Source organism: Protopterus annectens, chromosome 6.part0, assembly GCF_019279795.1.
Source record: "Protopterus annectens isolate FY-2018-M chromosome 6.part0, PAN1.0, whole genome shotgun sequence".
NCBI lineage: Eukaryota > Metazoa > Chordata > Ceratodontiformes > Protopteridae > Protopterus > Protopterus annectens.
The window spans coordinates 917,912,788-917,937,670 of record NC_056737.1 but is presented as its reverse complement, the minus strand read 5'-3'; the positions used below and the strand labels follow the sequence as shown (position 1 = coordinate 917,937,670).

The 24,883-nt window shown below is 36.5% G+C and overlaps 1 protein-coding gene across 1 annotated transcript in view; it reads right to left on the bottom strand.

The window, feature by feature from the left end:
• Positions 1-24,883, bottom strand: part of EML1 (EMAP like 1) — a 1,110,860-nt gene that overhangs the window by 292,466 nt on the left and 793,511 nt on the right. The window contains exons 9-10 of the mRNA XM_044073595.1: positions 20,266-20,415; positions 12,004-12,073 (exon numbers count right to left, since the gene is read on the bottom strand). Of these exons, the coding sequence (XP_043929530.1) occupies positions 12,004-12,073; positions 20,266-20,415 (220 nt within the window). The remainder of the gene's footprint in view (positions 1-12,003; positions 12,074-20,265; positions 20,416-24,883) is intronic.

The following is a 24,883-nucleotide window of genomic DNA, read 5'->3' as shown; positions in this document are numbered from 1 at the left end:
CACATGATATAAACACACTGTGTCCTTTAATCATCAAAGACAACTGCTGGTTGTTAAGTCTCCTAGACCATGTTATACTTAAAATCATACATTCAGTTTTGTTGCCTTCTACAACAAAACTTCAAAGGTTCTGGTGATTTCAAAATTATTACTTTAAAAGTATGAAGGAATCCTAACAGTGACTGAATTACTAGCCACAGGATTCCTCTAAAATGACAGCCCATATGCTTGTTCTATTCAGATATGTGCAAATACTAGGGACTTCTTACGATTTAAGTTAACATTTTCTATATGGTGGTTAAACCAGCCTGCCTTGGATTCCAGAGGATTTCATTAAAAATATGCAATTTATTCAGTGTTTAATAAAGACTTGCATTTGGCAGCCCCATACTAATAGGGGAAACGTGCCATAAAATGTATGGATGCAGATTGTAAAAGGAAGGCTGTGAATAAAACCAGATTACATATAAATAAATCTAAGAAGGGAGTCAGCATAGAGTTAAGGAGACTGACTACTCTTCTGATCTCTTTCTTCTTTTTCTGTGATGTTAAAGCTACTCTTACTTTAATGTGGAAGTAGGGAGCAATTTACTATCTTAGAATAGAAGATTTTAAGGGACCACATAAAAAAACTGCTTATATCTTTTTGTTAAAATGTATCTTGCAAATATTACTTCATTTTACCACTGAAAGATTCTACACCTATAGCAGTTAGGGTAGACAAGTATGTTTTGTTTCAGCAATCTTTTTAGCTGGCTAGTAAGATCTACTTGTTAATGTGAGATGAATTAGTAACAAGAAAATAAGGTAGTATGCAGCCATTAGTCTCCTAGGTTGGTACTAGGCTATCGGCCCTAGGGCCTATACAAGCCTAGCCATAACTGACCCTGCTTAGTGCACATAAAAGGAGTACAAACTGCAATATGTCCAATCAACTCTGCAAACAGCTTACAATATAACTGCAGAATTTCTATTAAAATGTCTTTAAACTGAATTCAGTACAGAACACATACTTTTTTAGCTCAAGATACTAATCCAAGATTACAATATGCAGAACTGTAAATAATAAAGGAACAAATCAAACCTTTAAGGGCAGCACAACAGATTCAGGGCTTCCCATTTGTGAATGGGAAAACACGCAAGTTCTATAAAGTAGATGTAATGAATGATACTTTAACAGCAGCTTTTTAAGTGGAATTTCCAAAACTACTATGCACCTGGTTGTTGTTTAGGAAGAGAGGTCCAAGTGGAATTCTTGAGAATTACTATACTGTGGTGTTACATATTTTCTGTGTATACTGTTTTGTACATAAGTAACTTTGAATCCCTAGAGATAATTAGCCATATATTTGTCTTATACTACACTGCTATTTTGTTAGTCTAGACTAGTTAATAGTACCTTGAACAATGTATACTACTATTATTTTTATATATACACTGCAGTTCTTCTGCAGCTTTTCTCCCCGGGCCTCCGCTGAAAAAGGACGTGTGTCCACAGACAGACTTTCCCAGTAAACAAAGGTAAAATAAATTAAAAAAATAAATAATTAATATAGAGGATTCTAAATGGGTTGCTGATCATAGCCTGCTTGCTTGTATTCTTGACATCCATGTTGAGAATGCATAATTTAAGGTTATGATCTTGGGAAAAAAATTGCTAAGTGTTTTCCCAGCTTTCAAAGCAGTAAAATACTTGGCAAGAACTGTCAAAGAGGTCATGTAATGCAGTCAGTTATGTTTACACTTACCTTTCATACCTCTCAACTGTCGTAGATCAGAGGTGTCCAACAGGTGGTCCTAGGGCCACAATCCAGCCCACCTAAGCATTTTATCTGGCCGTGGGTATATCCTACAACATACTGTTTTGAATGGACAGATAAATGTTTGACATGACAATGTGCCCCCCCCCAAATCTTGCAGAGTATGGTTAGTTGCCCCTGGATGGTTTGGCGAGTAGCCCCAGAGTCATAAATGTTTGACACTCTGGTCTAGACATTCACAGAATGTCCAGATTATTACTTCATATTTTTGGCCCAGTCCTCATAAAATCTGTGGTTTTCAAAGAAAACACTGAGGACTGAAGTCCCTAAATAATGGCATACATTTGAGTTTCAGAATAGATATCCTTCAGAAAATGGATGCTAACACATCCTGTTATTCTACAATTAAGTTTGTTTGAGGAAGTTGGGGACATGTTACTGGTATGGACAGCAGGCAGAAAGAAATCTTTTGTTCTGCCACTGCCATTTGCACTACAGGTTTTTTTTACACACAGGCCTGCTATGCTATGCAGCAAAGTAAACGAGAACAGCTATGAGTTGTTCAAGAATAGGGTAAGGTATATTAAAACTAATTATAAAAATAATTACAGAAACACAACTTCTGTGTTCTCCATGTATTTCATGTACAAAAGTGTGTGTGTGTGTGCGCACATGTATGCACATGCAAGCATGTGCACAAGGTGCACCAGAGGTGAAAAGTGCTGCACACATGGGGAAAGATGACCATAGCTGGCCTTAGGCATAGGCCAACTAGGCAGCCGCCTAGGGCGCTGCTCTTCTAGGGGCACTTTTCCAGTATTTATTTGGTTCAAGTAGACCAGGATGGGGGCAGCAGGTGATGTGGTGGGGGGCACCATGGCGCCCTTTTGCCTAGGGCACCAGCTGACCTAAGACTACTCCTGAAGACAACTGCAGCAGTGTGTTGCTCTCTTGATGTTCTGAATTGTTCTTTCAGGTTGGATTAGACAGCTGGTGTTAAGTAGCTTTTGATGAGGTCCAATAAGGTTTTGAATTGCTGTCAGCCATCACTTGTTATGCAGAGTTGCAAGAGGTGTGTGGTTATGTGCAGCTTTTCCTGAATCACACTTTATGAAATAAAAGCCTTATTTTTTTCCTTTCCTGGGCCCCATTCAGTTTTAAACAACCACCTCTTCTTTTCCCAGTTCCTACCTTAAAGGTTTCAGCAGTTGTAGACTGGCCCCTCAAATTTACCATGATGATTAATTCTTGGATTATGGAACTTTTTAAAAATAATTTTGATACTCTGAGTAAGACTAACAGAGATTACATACTTTCCTTTATTCTTACATCTGTTATACATAAATATTTGAAGGAATAGGTTCTTGACTGGTCTGGTATACAGCATTTAAAACCCGGTGAAAATGCAAGCCTTTTTCACATTTGATGCTATCTACTACTGTTTGCTATATATGCACAACTGTTAAACAAAAATGTGATTCTCGTACAGACTGAGATTTCAGCAGGTAGCATCCAAAACCAAATAAATCACTTATTAAAATGAATCTGAAAACACTGCAGGGGAATAGGTCAACAACTGCTATAATCCTTTTATTAAAACATAAAAAAATAGTCAACAGGATTAGTGCATATAACTTTAGAATAGTGAATACAAATGTAAAGAAGACTACAGACTCCCTGGGATTCAAAAGGTCTTACCACGAGGAAGCTTCAGCTCCAAAGGTTTCCACACGATAAGCCTTAGTAATGTAGAGACTGCTTTCCATACCTTTCTTTTTTTTTTCCATAATAAATCTTTATTGTTATATTATTTTCAAACACAAATAAGAACAAAAATAACATATATTCACAAATCAAGCATCAACTAATATCACTAATAACCACACTCTATATACAATATTTACAAGAATGCTTCCATGTAATACAGTTAAATATAAAAAAGCATAAGAATAAATGCAAGTAATAGACAGTTGATGACTAAATTCTCTCCACACATAAATAATTATTAATATTTCCAAGTTGAAAATACTATGCTAGTGTAATATTAAAAATATGTTCCCAAATTTTTGGATTATTAACATTTTTATTTTGTGGGTTTAATAGTAATTTATGAGCCAATATATGTTTTGTCGCTAGAACTCTAAGGTTCTGCCATGAAGATTTAGATGGGTCTAACCAATTTGAAGCTATATAAAGCTTCATTAATAGAAAAATATTAATATATATAATAATTTGTGATTTATGGATCTCTCTCGAGGGAATATGCATAATCATAAATTTCCATGATAACGTTGTACTCTGGTAATCCACCTTTTGAAGTTGGATCTTAAGGGAATTCCAAAGTTTGAAAATACATTTACAACTCCAGAACATATGAAGAAAATCAGCTGGTTGATTCTTACAGTAAGGACAAGTTGGTGAATTTTTGGGATTAAATTTATGCAGGGTAAGACGTGTATAATATGCATTGTTCCAAATCATCAACTGGGTATATATTAATTTTTGAAGAGAAGTAGATTTGATGGTCAAGTCAATTGCTTTTAACATAGTACTTCTATCTGTCAGTAAGATTTTCTCTTCCCAGTAGTTTGACAACAAAATTTTATCATGAAATTGAAATTCTTTAATTAATTGATTTGCTGTCGTGATATATTTAAGATCCTGTTGGGAGAGCTTGCCACAACATAGAGCATCTATTAATAGCCTCTTCTTCAGGTTTAAAACTTTTAAAATAGCTTATAGTGAGTTCTCTAATTTGTCTCAGAATAACCAGATAATTTTTAGGTAAGTTAAGTTCTTGTCTTATTTGGTTGGCCAAACTGTCAAGATGTTTATATACATCAATCAAAGTTAGATTAACTATCAATGGAAACTTGTTGAGATCAATTAGTTGATTATTCAATTTTAAATTAGGATGCTTATGAAAGGGTTGAAAAACCATCATATGTTGAACCAAATCTAACAAATGAAATAAATTATGTAAAGAGAGTATGTTCGTTTTGATGTGTTCAATAATCTCATAGAATTTCAATGTATCCTTACCTAAAAAAAGTATTGCTTTAGGATTGATATTTAACTTTAGAATATATTTATAATTCAGAACTACCCAAGGTGGTGTCCACTTAGTATTATTTATATCATAATTGGCAATTCTTAAAATTCTATTAGAATTTACAATTAAATAATACATTTCAAAATTAGGTAATTCCAGTCCTCCTCTATTTTTTGGGGTCATTAATTTATCATAAGATATCCTGGTTTTCTTTGGTTCCCAAATGAATTTAGCCAATTCTTTATGAATCCATTTAAAAAACAACTTCGAAAGTAATAAATTGGCTGACCTAAAAATATAGAGTAATCGTGGTAATATGTTCATTTTGATAATTGAAACTTTTGCTAATATTGGCAGTCGTAAATTTTTTCAACTCCCAAAATCAGAAATTATTTGTTCCCAGATTGCTTTAATATTATTATTATAAAAGTCTTTATTATCAGTAGAGAACTCAATACCTAGATATTTAATATTTTCTTTAAATACCTGTCCCACTAAGGGCAATAACGAAAAGGGTTTAGGTGTCTTTAAAGGGAAGATATTGTTTTTTTTCAAGTTAATTTTATAATTAGACACTTTTGAGAACTCATTAACAGCCTTCAATAATTTTTCAGTGTATGATAATGGAGATGCACAATAAATGCTAAGATAGTCAGCAAAAGCTGCCATTAATATTTTAGTTCCATAAATTATTGGGACATTATGATAAACATTTTGTTTAATATATAAAAACAATGGGTCAAGATAGATATTAAATAATAAAGGGGACAAAGGGCAACCCTGGTGTGTTCCAGTCTTAATCAGTATTCTTTTAGAGAAGTTTTTATTAATATACAATGTAGTATAGGGATTACTATATAATATTTGTAACATTTGGACAAACTCATGTGATATATTAAAATACGGTAAAAGATCAAACAAGAAATTTGTATCAACCCTATCAAAGGCTTTCTGGGCATCAATTATAAGGGCATAAATATTTAAATTATTTTGCTTAGCATGCTCTAACATAGTATGTAGTGTGAGTGTATTATCACTGGTTTGTCTACCTGCCATAAAACCAGTCTGCTCTTTAGAAATGATATGAGTCATGATTCTCTTCAGTCTAGATGCTATAATAGAGGTTAGAATTTTCATGTCTACATTTATTAATGATATCGGTCTATAATTATCCGGATTTTGAGGATCTGAATTGGCTTTATGTATAAAAATAGTTTTTGAGGCGTTAAGGTGTGGATCATTAATTTTATTCCTAATTATGTTGTTAAACACAACTGAAAGTATCTTACCAAAAATATCTGCAAATTTTTTATAAAATTCCACTGTCAAGCCATCAGGACCTGGTGATTTATGTGATTTCATATGCTGAATTACATATACTATTTCTTCTTCAGATATCGGTTTAACCAAGTCATTTTGAATGTCCTCTCCTATTGTTGGAAACTTAATTGACTGTAGAAATTGCTCATAATTCCTGTTAGGGGTCATATACTTTTGTCCAGCATAAATATTAGTGTATATTTTCTCAAAGATATTAAGAACACTTTCCATACCTTTCAACTGTCCCTGCTATCATCTTATATTTTTTCACTGTCTCATAAAATTTTCAATTTTCTGGTAATCACTGCAGATTATGGTTGGTTTATAATTCCAGACATTATGTAACACTGAAGTGACATACTTCCTATTGCTGATGCAAAACGTGTTATATTAATTTTTTAAGTGAATTGAGTAATATTTAAAAATGGTCCATGATTTTTGATTTACAGTGAATTAGAGTAATATTTAAAAATGGCCCAGGATTTTTGATTTATCCAGAATTCTTGGGGAAAGACGCTGAGTGACATTCTGCCCTCCTGCTATGGCTTTAAACTACCACTTACTGTAGCATGGACAGTTGTCTTGCTGGCCAAGTCATATACAAATGCTGCAACCTGGTGTATTGGTTAGTGCAAATTAGCCATGTGCTCTGCCCCACAAATTTCACCAGCATGGGAATAAAGTGTGGATGGTCACATGGTAAAGGGAAGTATATCAAAATCATCTCTGTATGTATAGGTATGTGAATGCATGCTACTGTGGGTGTGAACATGACTAAGTGCTTGTTTGTAGCTGCATGGATAAGTGTGTGTGTACACGTGTCAAGAATTGCCAGTTTTACTGTAATGCATGGGCTGGTGGGTTGAACATTAGTGCAGTCAGGTCTAACGATGCAGCATTTATTTTGCAGACATGGTAATAAGCTGACAACGAGGTGTTCAGCTTTACCTTGCCTCTGAATTGGAGATTTGATCCATCATGCTACTTGGCAAATCTGCATTAACCAATTAACACTGATGGTGGAATCTCTCTGAATCCCAGGAAATATCACATAACAATAACAAAATCATTAAAATAAAGACTAACATACTGAAAGTCAATTTTCATAAGACTTGCAAGAAAGAACTATTTACTTGGTAAAATCACTACAAATTGCATACAATGCACTGAAAGATAATGTATAATAATTCTATTACATTTGGTGACAGTTACAGAAAACTATTATATGCAATATGAGTTTTAGGTCATACAGTAAAGTATTTGCTCTGTAAATGTCTGTGCACATAAAAGTTTACCATACAAAGAAAAGCATTTTGGTAAACAATGTATAATAATGAGAACAAAACACAATAAACGGAGACCTGTACGGCTGAAAACACCAAATCAGTTCAAACACTTCCACTAAACAGGCATCAGGAAACCACAAACATCACCATAAAGAGCACAGTCCAACGAATAGTCCAAAAAGCAGATAATCCAAAAAGCAGATTTAAAATCCTTTAATGGAATCAAGCAACGGCAAGCACTTTCACCTTATAGGCTTCCTCAGGCCAAATACAAACATAAAATGAGGAATCTATATATATAAACTGTTTGTGACATCACATCCTGCTCAAATTTTAAATATATTGCTTAAACCTACATACAAGACGTAGGTAATATCATAAAAATTTATATAAATTGCTATTAATATGGAATGCACAAATCTAATATCTCACAATATATATCTCAACAATTTAATAAAAGCAAAATATTAACATCCTTATAAAACTTGAAATACATGTATCTACATATAAATACAGTATTAAACACATAAAACACCATACCATAACATAACATAAACAAAAATTATGCATCACACAAATATAACTAAATTAATTAAAAACATTAATCAGGTAGGCAATGAATTTAGTTATTTCCTAAGCCCCCTCGCTTTCAAAATGGGTCTAATAGGGACTCTATCATTTAAGCCAGGTGGGCGATCAGCCCTCAACCTGATAATCCATTTGGTTTCATTTTGTTCCGTTTTATTCCATATATCACCCCTTCTAACAGTAGGCTGATTGATGTAAATAACTAAAAATTTGAACTCATGTTCCACAGAAGTTTGAATGGTATGTTTAGAGAGTGCAATCTTATCAGATTTCACTCTAATACTATACAAATGTTCTCTAATTCTATCTCTTAACCGTCTATCGGTTTTACCCACGTAAAATGTGGGGCACATACCATATGTGGCCAAGTAGACCACATGTTGAGAATTACAATCAGCCTGGGGATAAAAATTATAGCACTGTTGTGTAATGGGATGTACAAATGTAGCTGTACTATTTATATAACTACAATAATTACACTTCTGGCATGGTTTAGTTACATGCCTACTAGTGCTCATACGGGATCCGGATTCCATCCTGCCATAATTACATAACATCCTATATAGGTTAAGTCTATTCTTATACGTAAACTTTGGGGTATTTCCTACTATCTCACAGATATCAGGATCTACCTTCAAGATATCCCAATATTTCATAAAAGCATTCCTAACATCACCAGAGTCTTGAGTATGGTATATGCATATTCGCATATCCATTGCATTCCACTGATTCCCATTACTCAAACTCTGGTCGACCTGATTTCTATCTGTATAGTATGGGCAAGCTCTACTTTCCCTAAGTGTATCAGCAGAAATGAGACACTCGTCTATTTCTTCCAAACTATATGATCTCTCAATCAAATGTTGTCTCAACTTATGTATTTCATTCTATACCCCATTTCCAATGGATTCAAGTGGGAGGCCCTCATGACTTGTCCTTTAATGATGTTCTTAAAAATTAATCTTGGGTGCATACTGGATCTATGCGACAGAGAATTTCTATAACTTGAAAAAGGGACTCTCATTTATACCTTCCACTAGGAGTGATATCACAGACTCTGTTTTAGATTTGAAATTATTTGTGAGAAACATTCAACTGAAACTTAATTTTGGTAAATCTAGCTCTGCCACTGATATCAGCTCATTAAGGAAGCCTAGTACATTTATACCTAATGTGCATCCACTTATAGATGCCTTTTCTAAATTAGTAGAGGAAGAGTTACATGAAGTAGATAAAAGGAATAAAAATAAGAAGTGGTATGGTAACTTACAGCCTGAATTGAGAGCCGCTTTAAAGGATCCTAGGGAAGACCTAAGTATAGTGATCAGACCTGCCAATAAGGGAGGCCCTATAGTTATTATGGATAGTGAACAATATATACGGAGTATGAATGAAATGCTGAGTGATTTGCAGTTTTATCAACGAATAAGTGTAGATCAAATAGATAGGATTATTAGTGATGTATCTGATTTCTTGTTTGTGAGCAATTGTACAGGGAGAATAGATGATAATTTGTATAATTTTTGTTCCGTAGATGAACCTTTAATACCTTGTATTCAAGGTATGCCTAAAATATACAAACATCCTGTATGCCCGCCCATGAGACCAATTGTTGCGGGCCGTGGCTGGGTCACGGAACCTATATCCCTCTACTTAAAATCTAAGTTAAGACCAATAGTTAACAAATATGCGTACATATTGAAAGACACTAAACAATTTTTGATTATGTTATATGATGAAATGAAAGAAGTGTCTGTGATAGATTTTGGCTGGTCACTCTGGATGTCCAGTCTCTTATTACCACCATTCCTAATCAGAAGGGCATTGAGAGTATTCGAAGATTTATGTTAGCTCACTCAACTATGACTGATATCCATGTGGACACTGTGTCAGTTGATGGAAGTTATTTTACATCATAATATTTTCACTTTTAACAGTCAGGTTTATATCAAGAAGGATGGCATAGCTATGGGTACTTCTTGTGCCAATAGCTACACCAATCTTGTCATGGCTGACTGGGAGGGCAGACTATTATTTACGTTAGATAGTTATAAACAGAATGTTAGGTTCTATGTTCGATTTGTAGATGATTTGTTTCTTATTTGGAAATCTGGATACACAGAACTATGTGAATTTTTAGAACAAATTAATTCTTTAACTAATTTCTTGAAATTTACTATGACTGCTTCTGAGCATTTTATATCATACTTGGATGTATTTGTAGAGAGGATGCAAAATGGCTTATTAAATACTGGGGTATATAATAAATCATGTTGTAGAAATTCTCTGTTGCATAGATCCAGTATGCATCCCAGATTCATTTTTAAGAACATCATTAAAGGACAAGCCATGAGGGCCTCCCACTTGAATCCATCGGAAATGGGGTATAGGAATGAAATACATAAGTTGAGACAACATTTGATTGAGAGATCATATAGTTTGGAAGAAATAGACGAGTGTCTCATTTCTGCTGATACACTTAGGGAAAGTAGAGCTTGCCCATAATATACAGATGGGAATCAGGTCAACCAGAGTTTGAGTAATGGGAATCAGTGGAATGCAATGGATATGCGAATATGCATATACCATACTCAAGACTCTGGTGATGTTAGGAATGCTTTTATGAAATATTGGGATATCTTGAAGGTAGATCCTGACATCTGTGAGATAGTAGGAAATACTCCAAAGTTTACGTACAAGAATAGACTTAACCTATATAGGATGTTATGTAATTATGGCAGGATGGAATCCGGATCCCTTATGAACACTAGTAGGCATGTAACTAAACCATGCCAGAAATGTAATTATTGCAGTTATATAAATAGTACAGCTACATTTGTACATCCCATTACACAACAAAGCTATATTTTGTATCCCCAGGCTGATTGTAATTCTCAACATGTCTACTTGGCCACATGTGGTATGTGCCCCACATTTTACGTGGGTAAAACCGATAGACGGTTAAGAGATAGAGTTAGAAAATATTTGTATAGTATTAGAGTGAAATCTGATAATAATGTACTCCCTAAACATACCATTCAAACTTCTGTGGAACATGAGTTCAAATTTTTAGTTATATATATCAATCAGCCTACTGTTAAGAAGGGGTGATATATGGAATAAAATGGAGCAAAATGAAACCAAATGGATTATCAGGTTGAGTGCTGATCGCCCACCTGGCTTAAATGATAGAGTCCCTATTAGACCCATTTTGAAAGTGAGGGGGCTTAGGGAATAACTGAACTCATTGCCTACCTGATTAATGCTTTTAATTAATTTAGTTATATTTGTGTGATGTGTAATTTTTGTTTATGTTATGGTATATTGTTTTATGTGTTTAATACTGTATTTATATGTAGCTATATATATTTCAAGTTTTATGTTTATTTTTCTTTTATTAAATTTTTGAGATGTATATTGTGAGATATTAGATTTGTGCATTCCATATTAATAGCAATTTATATACATTTTTATATTACCTACGTCTTGTATGTAGGTTTAAGCAATATATTTAAAATTTGAGTAGGATGTGATGTCACAGAAATAGTTTACATATATACATTCCTCATTTTATGTTTGTATTTGGCCTGAGGAAGCCTATAAGGTGAAAGCGCTTGACGTTGCTTGATTCCATTAAAGGATTTTAAATCTGCTTTTTGGATTATCTGCTTTTTGGACTATTCGATGGACTGTGCTCTTTATGGTGATGTTTGTGGTTTTCTGATGCCTGTTTAGTGGAAGTGTTTGAACTGATTTGGTGTTTTCAGCCTTACAGGTCTCCGTTTATTGTGTTTTGTTGTACTTATATTCTTTATTGGACACCTGCATACAAAGCAGCTATCTTTTTCTTTAATGTATAATAATGAGTCACAAAAATTTGCCTGATTTCTTTTTATAATTTAAATATGAAAAAACAGCAGTTAGAAATATAATGCTTTTTAACAATTTTCTTTTTTGCTTACCATACAGTGCATTAAGAATGAAAAAGATAACTCACTTTCCCATCCTTGGATGTGCCTGCAACCTGACCTGTTGCTATGGTGATCCTGTCTGGATGGACTGCTAGGCTGAGGAAAAAGAATACATGTCAGGCACTCTGCAAAGCCAAGCAATGCCATAAAATATTAAACAAAATTCTGTGTTAGGATGTCTAATGATTACAGTAAACCCAAGAGGAAAAGGCAGTCACAGAACAGACTGCTGACATATCTTACTTGCTTCAGGTTACAGTACAGCAAGCAAAAACCTGATACTTTACTACACAATAGCTAAAGCAAAGGTTGACCAAGAGGCATTAGCTAAACTGCAAATATCAGAAGCAAAAATGATCAGTTCTCTCAAACATAATACAGAGTACTATTAATTAATGGGTAGTATGAGGTCACAAACATTAAGTATCTTAAATACACAAGGTGTGCTACTGATAGCAGAAAACAATTACAAAAATGGATATAAAATTAATACTGAATTCCTGTCAGATGAGGGAAACTGTACTTGCCTACTTACATTGTTGTGCTTCGACACAAATTCATGGGATTTTATAAAAGTAACACTTTTTGTAAAACACAAACTGTACAACATTCTTCGACTTGCAGGTGTCAGTATGCTGTGCATAATTTGTTTGCCCCATATTAAGCAAGGGTCAAGGGTGCAGGGAACACACTGGGGAACAAATGCTCTAAAATATTTAACTTTTGTCTCTGTAGATAGATAGCAAATGGTTCTGCAAAACAGTAGACAAGCTACAATCCCCAGGCTTGCACATTCACTAACTGCAATACAGCAGCACACATACTAGCTTAGACATTATCTGTATCTGGCCATATCTTTAGCACAGTCCTTACTGCTGGATCAGCTTATCTGTGCTTGATTAACAAACCTAGGCCCTGTAGATTCATCTGGGGGGACTCAGGACCGAAGCATTTTTGCTGGCTTAACTCTCAGGGTTCTAGAATAACATTTCCCAGAGGAACCTGAGAACTCTAGTATGGTGACTCATGTACTGCACCTTGGAATCAGGTGGGACAGTAGGGCACAAAAACACTTCAGGTATCAGGATAGTACCATACTGGGATGCTCAGAGTTCCTCACCACCCAATTCCTAGTCAGTAAGTTTCAATAGAGATTTCTCATTTGGCAGCCCCAGTCCTTGAGAAGTAACTTGAACAGGTGCTGGAGATGTTGCAGCAAAAACTAGAGAGGGGTTCTGGTACATAGCTGAATGTAGATTGAAATTTCGGGAAACAATTAAGAATGAAATGAAAAGAAAAGTAAAAATTGCTGATACAGACCATTTGTTTATTTACCCAAGCACATTTGCTCTCAAGTCTCACCTTATAATGAAGAGCAGTGAATGAAAATCATATGACGAACATTCAGATCTATTTTTAGCCAAGACTAGTGAGAACACTGATTTCAGGCCCAGAAGACAGATGCTGATAAAGGGACACAGTTATATAGGTCAGACAAACACAACAGAAATAGTAAAAATATACAGAGCTAACAAGTATGCTTTTAATACAAAGCATTTCTAGGAATGATTGTATAGTAGAATCAAGGATGAGGTCTTCCACGCTATGTTTGCAAAATAGAGATCTTTGTATTTTGTGTATTTTATCCAATATTCTCATTCAGTTTTAGTTAACTGCCGCAATTTTTTTTTTTTTTTTACTAAATATGACATTTACGGTGCTGGAGTTTTTAAGATCTCTTGACAATCCAACCCATAAATATAGTCAGTTATGGCTATGAGCTGTTAAATGATCTACTTCCTGATGTCCAAGGTTTGTTTCCCTCGACCACCATTTGGTTTAAGCATGGGACTGAGCAAATCATTTAAACATGGTGTGCTCCCAGTCAGAGCCTGAAAATAGTAAGTGTAGATCAGTGTTCTACACTGATTACCAAATAAATGGCAACAGTTAATTTAGTTCCTTAAATCTTCAAGCCACAGTAATACACAAAAGCAGGTAGTCAAGAAACAACTCTGTGCTCTACTGAGGCAGATGCATTATAAGTAGGAACTATCATCCCTCTCAACTGCTTGGTGAGAAAAATCTGGACAAAGCCCCAAACCTGGGAAAGATTTTAAATCTTGCTACTGCAGCAGTAATCACATGATAAAGCCTGCAGGGATTCATTTCTCCAAGTGTTATGGATTTCCAGTACCATCAGTGCTGCTCTTTTTTTTCATGTTCTACTATATCTGGGTTTCTTGCATTTATTTTGTCGGTAAAAGGAGATCCTATGTGACACCAACTTTATCATTCTCTGTACTGCTTTCTGGTTCATGTTTCCAATTCTTCTCAGCTATGTCCATATTATAGTGTTTGTAGAATTCTTAATGCAGCAGTCTTGCAACATTATTATTTTGCCGTTCAGTATACTGGCTCTCTGCCATTAGTGTAAAACAACCAGCAACAAGATGTGCAACTGTTTCCGGTTTTGTTTTACAGTACCTGCTTTGTCCATTTGTCCAACATTTTCAACAGACTTAATAAACCAAGTAGTACATAGCCCCTATCCTGGGTCAATATTATTAGCCTTTCATATTTTGTTTCCATTCAACTCTCCTTAACCATTCCTGGTCAAATCTTGATTAACAGGAGCTTGTTCCAGAAGACCTCAGTACTTGTCACTATATTTGTGGATTTTCCATTTTTTTTCTTCTTGTCTGATCCTTTTCCCTTATTCTTTCTTTTATTTTTTTGACACATCCAGTTGCTATCTGATTTTTGTCTACTTCTGGTTTGATTTCCATTCCTGCTTTATTCTGAAATACTTATGCTAAATTAAACAAATATATCATCTTATACTTCTCATGTCCTCAAACCTTCACATTACTTTGAGCTAGGTTTGCCTTCTTGTTGCTCTTTTAGGCGTCAGAATGGCTTGAACATATTTGAACAGATAACAGCACTGACGGCAAGATATTGGAATTATGACTAATGTATACTCCAGATTACCATATAGTAGAAGCAGTAATGCCCATCTCAACCTAAGCCATACCACTAATATATAAAATCATGGTCTATATTTGGTATTTGCAGACAATAAACTATTACTGGCATCCAGTTCAAGTAGTTTCACAGTAATTATTCATTAATCTCCGAATAGTACCACTCTGACTACAAAATAACTTAGAAAGGTTCATGGCCAATAGAAGAAAGGTACTCATAACTGCAAACACCGAAGGCATGTTTTGGAAGCACCTGTAATGTTGAGTGGAGTCTTATCAGCAAGCCTTGTATTCAGTTACAGCTCCAATAAGAAGTTATCTTTACTATTTCAATAGAGACCTAGACCAGATAAACTAATGAAATATACAGAGTACCTCCAAAACGCAAAATAAAGTCCTATACAGGAGTCAACAGACGCTCCAAGATGTACCACTTGAATTGGAAAAGTCTGTCCTGCTGAAACAAGTGAACAACACTTGCTTCTTGACGATTCTCAGCCTCCCAAGATTATAATTGTCAAGGGTCCTGTGATTATGCTTATACATGAAACAGACACCTTGATAAGGCAGAGTCCTATTTGGAAACATTTTACAGTGATAATGACTATCCTGGATTGACACATGGCACTGCATGTAACCTTATCCTTGTATCAGACTGTTTCTGGTTTATCTGGTATTGATAAACAATTTTTATGAGATCCTCCAAAAGTGCAACAGGAAGGCAAATATAACTCAAAGTATGTTTGCTTTGGAACCATATATTTTTTTTTTCTATTCAAAGTTCTCAAACTAAACAACATTAAAGCCTCATCATTATGTTCTTGTACGTGTGTATATGCCGATGTTCATGTTTCCCTCTGTAATCATTTCAGTCCTTATAGACTCACTAAAGCTCGGCTTATAAAAATATTTCACTGACTGGTAATGGAGTCTACTTTAGCAAGTCACATTCCAGCAGCTTACAGGTGAGCAAACTTGTGGATTCATGTTTCAGCAGATGTAGACGCACATTCTTGATCTCTAGATATTCCTTTTTATTGTATAAGACTGAAAAGACTTGTCAGAAATTATGAACGTGTGCATCTAATCTGTCTGAGCTAAGACTATAATGAAAAAAAAATGGTTATACCTGAACTTGTTTTAAGTCTGATGCTTTTTATTTCAAGAAAGGAGTGAATTTGATAATTACATAACAAAAGCATCAATAACTGTTCAGCACATTTTATTAAGTTTTATACTCAATGAAGCAATTAGCAAAAATAGAATACTAATGAGGCATATTGGCCAGATATGTCGGATTGAATTTTCTCCTGGGCTGCTAGCCATAGGGGAGAAGACATGAAGGCATATGCATTTGGAGGAATAAGCAGTGCTGCCTGTGGAGCTGCAGCCCCCTTGTCTAAAACTGACTTGTACTACTACGGTGGTGGTGCTGCTGTAGCATTGTCGCCTCACAGTAAGACGTTGTCCTGTTCGATTCTCAGCCAGAGCATCTTGTGTGTGGAGACATGCTTGAATGGGCGTACCTTCGCTGAAGGTTGGGCAGCGAGCTGGCAACTTGGCACGTAAAAATTTACTGCCAATCATTAGTAGACCGGAGTTCCACTGTGGCGACCCCTAACTGGGAAATGCCGAAAGACACAACAACTGCAGCTTTGAAGTGATCTTGTATTGCAGATGTAACAGTGAGCAAGCTTACTGCAAGATTTTCATTCAGGACAGCAGTCCTGAGATCCATTCACAAAGTCATACTGATGAGATTCAGTACATCAGTACTGGAACTGATGGACAAATGCTGATTAGCCACAGGCACATGCAAAGAGGTCTTATACAGCGATAATAGTGACCATATTGGTAACACGTGGTGAGGAATATATACATTTACATTGAACAGACTTATGTCGACTCACAGTCTGATGAAAAAAATATCAATATTCATGTTAGTGAAGCAATAACATAGGTCATCTGCAGGATGAGAAAAAAAAATGTGCCTACCAGTACTTCTAGCTGTCAATTGATCTAGACTGAAAGAAACAAAATTGCTCTCAGACAATGACAAAACTTCAACAGACCCTAATAATGTTATTCATGATGAGACATTTAGACAATTTGAAACTGTTGCGGTAATCTACTTTATTTTACAGTAAGCTAAATTGATATGTGATTTACAGAAACTGTCTCTAACTTTCTTTTATAGTATATTATCTGAAAGAAAAACTACTCTATATCATCTTGGCAAAGTCTATACTGTCAAAGGTAAAACTGTACTGTGTTTTAGACAGTACTGCTGTCACAGGTTCATAGGAAAATACTGGGCTAGCTGCCCCTGTAAATCATTTTAAATCTAGCCAGGTTTTCCTTCAAAGGTGAGTCTCAAACTCTTCTCTGTGTGTCTGTGGGGTAAACAGCTTAACCGTTATGCCAACCCCCATCTTCAGAGAAACAAAAACTGGCATAACAGGAAAATGGATAGAACAAATTCACTCCTTAATAGCAAACCATTGCTGAATTACCAAGCTTTAGAAAGAGACTCTATTCTAAGAGCTGTCTAGGTCCTGTATGGGCAGAGGGATCTGCCTTTAACTCCAGAAAGTTGATGTGAACTGGAATTGGGTAAGCTAAGCTTAACAACCCTTGAAGAAGATATTTGTCATCATAATTAGTGAATCTAGAACAGTTGAACTATAATATGAACTTTGGCAGGAATTGAATATCACCCCTGGATATGTTCACAAGGATCCAGTCCTGTTATGTGTATCCATGCTAAATGCAGAATAAATTATCATGGCCAACATCAAGTTCTACCAAGGTGGCCAACGATGTCAGCTCTGATCCTTTTCATGTGAAGAACACAAAACCACATCCAGTTCAACTGTGATATAGGAAATTCCTTGTAAGAGGTAAGCCCAGCAATTTTTTTCCCCAACTGATTCACCTCCAAAAACTGCAACCAAAGCAACAACCATATTATGGACTGTAATAGAAAGACATTTGAAGAAGCAGCCAACAGCTACTCCACTAAGGTATGGGAAGACCAGACGACTCACCAACTATAAAGCTCCTGCCACCTTTTGCAAGAACCTTAGTGAAGTCTTTGTTGGTGGGCAAAGGACAGATCAGATGGTAAAACTTTGCACTGGAAACAAAACTAATCCAGAGCAGGGCACATGAATCTCATGCATGGTTCTCAGACAGTAGTACACCAGTTTGAATCCATTATATTCCACTATACCTCCAAAATCTTCTGAGGCAACAGAGGTATCAGTAAATGAGTGAAACCCACTGAAACATGGCACAGTGGACACATTCATTAAGTCTTCTTAGAGAGCAAAACATTATGGCAAGAGAGACTCTGTCAAACAGAGGAAATAAAAGTCCATCACGGGTTGATCCCCAGGTCTACTGTTCTTTGGTGTCTTCTTGTCATACATAGTGGAGATACTGAGAAGAAATTCTACCTGTTTGCAGATTACACCAGGTAGGTCAGAGTAGGACTGGAGGCAGGCATACATAGTGACTTGGCAGACTAGCATGAGGACTGGTACCTAAGATTTGATACAGGAAGTGAGACCTACTACATTAAACCCAAGGTGAAGTACCAGCTAGAAGATGACCAGGGAATGAAAGCATCTAGGTTGACTGCAGAAAAACTATATGATGAAATGAGAAAGCTTGGGCTAAAATCACTAAGATGATAAGCATTATTCCTTTGGTGTAGATTAATCTGAGAAGCATCAATGCTGTATTATTACCCTACAGATCTTATCAGGTCACTGTTAAAGAAGTGTGCACAGTTGGGGTACTTTTTGAGACAGAAGGAATTCATGCTAGTAGACAAAGTTCAGAGAAAGTTTTTGAAAATAATAATCCATCTGAAGGATATGGCACACAAAGTAAGAGTAGAAGAGTTAAACCCTTCTAGAAGTAAGGACAAAAAGCAGTAACATAAGGATACACAAGGAAAAAATGGAGTAGTACAAGGGAATATGTATAAAAAGGAAAAAAGGGCTCAAGTTTTAAGCTGAGGGAACAAACATGAGTTCGCATTATAAAATATTATTCATGGAGATGACAGTGGATATATATGTAAGACATCTCCAGAAAATATCAAAAATGCCACAGGGCAGACAAGAGTGCCAGGCACATGTTGTAGACACAGTGAAAGAGCTTAGATTGGGCACAGTTACTAGATGACAGTTACACATAAATGGACAGACCTGACATGCTCTCATTTCTTTATTTTGTCACCATTAATTTGTGATGTCACATGATCTAAATAATGCAAAACTTGGTATAGGGAACACGGTTGCTGAATTGGAGGTGGGAACACTAACTGAAGTACTTACATGGACAGTTTGAGAGGAATTCTGTCTATCTTTCTGTCTAGGCATAGCTCCATTCATTGTCCTCTGCATTCATTTAAGCAATCAGTATATGTGTATGTGTATTTTTAGGAACTTGGTTGCTCTCTTCATGTTATAATTAAGATTTATTTATTTATTTTTTTGTTAACCAGGTAAGTCCATTAGACACAAGTGTCCTTTTTCAGAGGCAAACTAAAATCACTGCCTGGTTAAGTGACTTGCTCAATCACACAAGTCAAATTTCAAGGAATTATATCCAGGACTACAGAATGGAGCCTGTAAAAAGCTCACAGCCTTAACATCAAAGCTGTAAGACTTCTTAAATCAGATTTCTATTTTCTGCTGTTAATTCTTCTGCCCTCTGGATAAAATACTCATACTTTTATTAAGAACTCACAAAGATTACGATTTAGAGGGATGAACACAAATCATTTTGCTAAACTAGATTCTACCTTGTATTACCATTTGATATAGTCTAAAGAAATTAACAGTCCCAGATGCATGTCTCAAAAGGCCTGTGACCTATTTTCAGGAGAGATGCAAGTTAAATCAGGTTATCTCACTAAACACAAGCCTCTTTTCATGGGTTACTTGAAAGTCTGGAAGCCAGAACACGAATAAATCACCTCACTACACCCCACCCACCCAGGAGTCCCATATTTTTAACAGCCATATATAGTAAGGCATCTCCAAACTCTGGTAGATGGACCCTTGTGTAACATATCATCCAGAAGATGGCACCCCTGATTGCATAGTCCTCACCAGTGAGTCAATGAACCTATAAACCAGAGTTTACAATATATACTTTTTCTTTCTTGGCTCGAAAACAGATAACTAGTTACACAAAGCACAGCTCTGCTTATAACACAGATGCATTAATCTGTAAATTAAATGCTGCAACACCACTACCAGTATCAGTCAAACTATTTTTACTTACCACTTGACATCATCATTATGGCCAGTGTAGTGTCTCTGAAGTTGTTCTTCTACATTGTACAGCACTACTACAGATGCAATGAAGTACACTGTTTCACCTGTTGGGAGCAGATACAAGTTGCTACGACAGTCACGACCTCTGTAACCATAACTGTGATATTTGTAAAGGAACAAAAGGGAGGCCAACAAACAATGACAATATATGAAACAAACAGTAAAAAACACAAACCACCACGATTCTCCAAGTTTCAGGATCACAAAGTACACAAGTGAATCCAAAGAGGGCAGACTGCTCCAGTTCTTCAAAGCTCTCTGTTCCACAGGTATGAGCACTTTTGCAGGTTATGCTGCTTCATCATGTCATGTAAGTACTGTTACTAACGAGTCCACTGAATTAATGATGAATTTTCACTAGCAACTCTTAGCAGAAAAGGATATCCTTGGTCACTTACAATAAGAGGTTTACAAATGCAGAGAGAAAGTGTTTAATTCTAAGGATGCCATTCTCTTATAAAGGGAAGCTTGTTCAGCAGAAATCCACAGCAGACACCAGAGGTCCTGTTTTCCCACACTGTTAGATGAAAGCATATGGACTGGAAGATAGCATCATAATGTGAGCTACCATTTCCACAGAGAAGAAATTACCGATGCATTTAAACTTAAAAATGTCTTTGTTGCTCCAATAACCAGTTTCCTCATGGACATGATATCACAGTCTGTCTCAGACTCTAGTCTTCACACTGATTTATAAGTGGCAACTGTGCAAAAAAACAGGATACGGGGCCCATTTCAAAACACTTGCACTTGGCCACGAGAGGCAGTTGTGGCTAACTGTAAAGGACGATGGTAGATCAATCACAAGTGGGTGTTCATGCAATCCAGAAAAGCTACCAAAGAATAATGAGAATCTGAGCTATGGTTCATCAATGCACACTGACAATTTGACATACTATAACACTTATAAAAACTGCACAGTCCACCGTTGCAGAATGCTGTTTTACTACTCTGTGCAGTAAGGGGGGAGGGGCATGACTGTTACTTGTAGGAAAACAAATATAAAAAATCTAATCCATAGAGCAGCTTGATGTGCTCTGTTCTCCTTGATATCACGGCACTGGTGGTTTACCAGAAGGAAGGTTTCACTGGGTGAACTACTGCCTTCAGTCAAAACCCATACGATTCAGTGCAAATACCAAATAAACTACTTTACTCATGGCAGTTTAACACTAACTCCAGTGGAGCTCAGGAAGTTTGCACTGTAACGGCCAATGGGCAGAGCCTAAGCCTTTTGACAGAATCAGATTATGTCCTCAGCCTCACATTTCAAACAAATGTTCACATATCTGGAACCATAGGGATTATGGAAGTAGTACAAATGTCAAACACTTAAGCATAAACTATTTTATAGTGATAGTATTCTTTAGGTTCTAGATCTTAAACTGAGTTTTATAAGTCACAGTAAACACAGTAACTACTACATTTGTAATATTTTGTAAACAACTTACAATATCTCAGCAACCATTCAAGTTACATATGTACTGTCAGCAGCATTTTATTCATCGAGCAGAGAGCTTTCATGAGACTATGGAGTTCTGTCTGTTACTTGGTTGTTGAGATGATTTAGAAAAATGTGAAAATTATATCTATATAAATTAATATCATAAAAATAGTTAATATATCTTTACCTGCACTAGACAGAGGTCAAATGTTAATGTAGTTGAGTTTGTCATTGTGTAAGCTATAAGATGAAATATTTTAAAACTTGGTGCATAGCATGGTTTTGCAATTACTGATGCAAATATGAACAAGCAATATTTGGCAACTAGAGATGTCAGTAGGAGTTAACTGGAAATGCACCTGGAGGCGTCACTCAGATGTAATGAGTTAAAAGACGCCCTCTTTCAGAATCACAGGGCCTTTAAGTGCTGAAGCTCTGATCTAAAGTGCATAGCCCATTTTATGTGCATTTTAATACATTCTAAGCACATAAATATTTTTCATATCACACTTTCAACTTCTCATTCAATAAATAAAAATTAAGTCCATAAAATCACTTTTTCGTGTGGCTTTTACTGTTATGCATCATTTTCCACCCTTCCCTAGACAGTATTCATTTTCACCATGTCCTGTTTTTATGCATACTTCATTAACTATAAAAGATTAACATTTTCAATTGTTTCCAGGGTGATATTTTTTCTTTCATTCAGAAAAATATGAACGAAATATGAACACAGAAGCTGTACTGCTCCATACACAGCCTACAATGAAAGAAGAGACCACACCAGAAGTACTAACACTAAGAAAAAATGAAGTCAGGGAAAGCAGCAGGCAGAGCAGTTAGTGTAAAAAAAGGCTCACTGAGGGTATTCATAGCATAATGGAGAGAAAGCACAAAACAGATGACTATAGAATGAGCATCTTAGTGCCAGTGTACAAGAATAAAGAGGATATTCACAACTGAGGGCAGCATAGAGGTACCAAACTGTTTTCGGATTGCATGAACGTGCTGAAGAGGGTGACTGACAAACACACACAGAGCAGTAGAAAGTAAGATGGGAGATGAACAGTTGGATTTAAATCATAGGTAGGTACTAGGCTATTGGCCCTAGGGCCTGTATAAGCCTAGCCAAAAAATGTACCCTGGCTTTCACCACCCAAGAAAATTATTTCCCTGTGCCCTTGTCGAGCAGAGCTGCAGAAGTGATCCCTGGGGTGAATTTCCCATTTCCCATCCAATCATCAAGATTTTTCTTGAAGAGTGCTAATGAGGAGCTCTGTTTGACATAGATAGGTAGTCTGTTCCAGAGTATGGGAAGTCTCTGGGACAGGAATCTATCCCTCCAGCATGTTCTGTTTATTGTGGTGACAAGGTTTAGGTCCCTAGAACGTGTAGCTCGGAGGGATTGGGATTTCTTTAAGTGGAGCATGTTCAACAGCTCTGGGTTTGACATAGCTTTGTATGTTGGGCAGAGATCGCCCCTGAGTAGGCGATATGCGATGGAGTAAAGCTGTAGTTTTTTGAGACAGTCTGCATAGGGCATCTGTTTGAGGCCAGTAATCCTCTTTGTGAGGTATTTCTGCGTTTTTTCCAGTTGTTGTAGATGTCTTGTGAGGTACATACCAAAAGGGACATTGTACTCTATAATGGGTCTAATGAGTGATGAGTAAAGGGGAACAATGACCTCTTTTTCTGGATGAGAATCCTTTTGTGATGAAATGACCCACGTAGAAGGATTTCCTGACCACTGTGGTGATGTGATTATCAAAGGAGAGACTACTGTCCACCTGTGTTCCCAAGGTCTCTCATCACATTTTTGGCATTAAGTAGACTACCAGTTATGTGGTAGTTCATGTGTACAGAGATTTTACCAAAAGGGATGAAAATACACTTTTTGGCATTGAGCTTCAGGCCATGGCTTTGACACCAGGTATCTGTCTAAGTGAGGCCCTTTTGTAGTTTGTCCACATCATTAGGAGTTTCGATTATGGCTCCTAGTTTGCAGTCATCTGCAAATTTTGCTAGCCAAAGACCTTCTGTGTTAGCCTGCACTTCAGAGAAGTAGATACCAAACAGGAGAGGACCCAGGACTGAACCCTGTGGTACTCCACTTGTCACTGGTCTGAAGTCGGATTTGGAATCCGCTACTTTCACAGTGTGGGTTCTGTCTGTGAGCCAGCTGGCAACCCATCTTGTGACATAGGGATTTATACCTAGTTTAGTGAGCTTATCTATAATTACAGAATGGGGGATGGTGTCGAAAGCCTTGGCGAGATCTAGATAAGCTGTGTGAACCATTTTACCCTCCTCTATGGCTTTGGTGACTGCTTCAAAGAAATCAATCAGGTTTAGGAGACATGATCTGCCTTTTACAAATCCAAATTGGGTAGGGTCCAGAGTTTGGAGATTACCAATGTCTTTGTTTATGAGTTCCACGATGATACATTCCATGGCCTTGCAGACCAGGCTCGTCAGTCTAATGGCCAGTAGTTCCCGGGGTCAGTCACAGCTCCCCCTTTGTGGAGTGGGATAACTGTCGCGGTGCGCCATTCAGTGGGTACAAAGCCTGAGGTGAGGCTATGACTGAATATGGTACTTAGGTAGGGTGCCAGTTCATTCTGTAGTTCGTGTAGAACGCAGCCTGGGATATTGTCAGGTCCCATGGATGCTGTGTTCTTGGCTTTGGAGAGTGTGTTTTTTTACCTGTGCAGCCGTGATTATAGGAACTTTGCATTCTTCCAGTATAGAGATGGGCCCACTAGGGGGTGAGAGGGGGATAAAGTTAGCACTGAACCTATCTGCTAGGATGTTGGCAAGATCAGTTGGTTCTGTATATTTAGTGCCATTGTGCTGTAACTCAGTGCAGATCTGAGTGTTCCCATTGAGATTCTTGACATAGCTATAGAATGCTTTGTGGTTGTCTTTAGAGTCGGTGGCAATTTTGTTTTCGTAACTAGCTTTGGAGGATTTTATGAGGGATCTCAGCTTCTTACTGAGGTTGACCAGGGAGTTCCCTCCAGTCATGGGATTTTACTCTTTTTTGCAACAGTTTCTTTCATCTGTTGTAGAGTTTGTTTATGGCAGAGGACCACCAGATTGGCTTCCTTTTTTTGGAAGATAA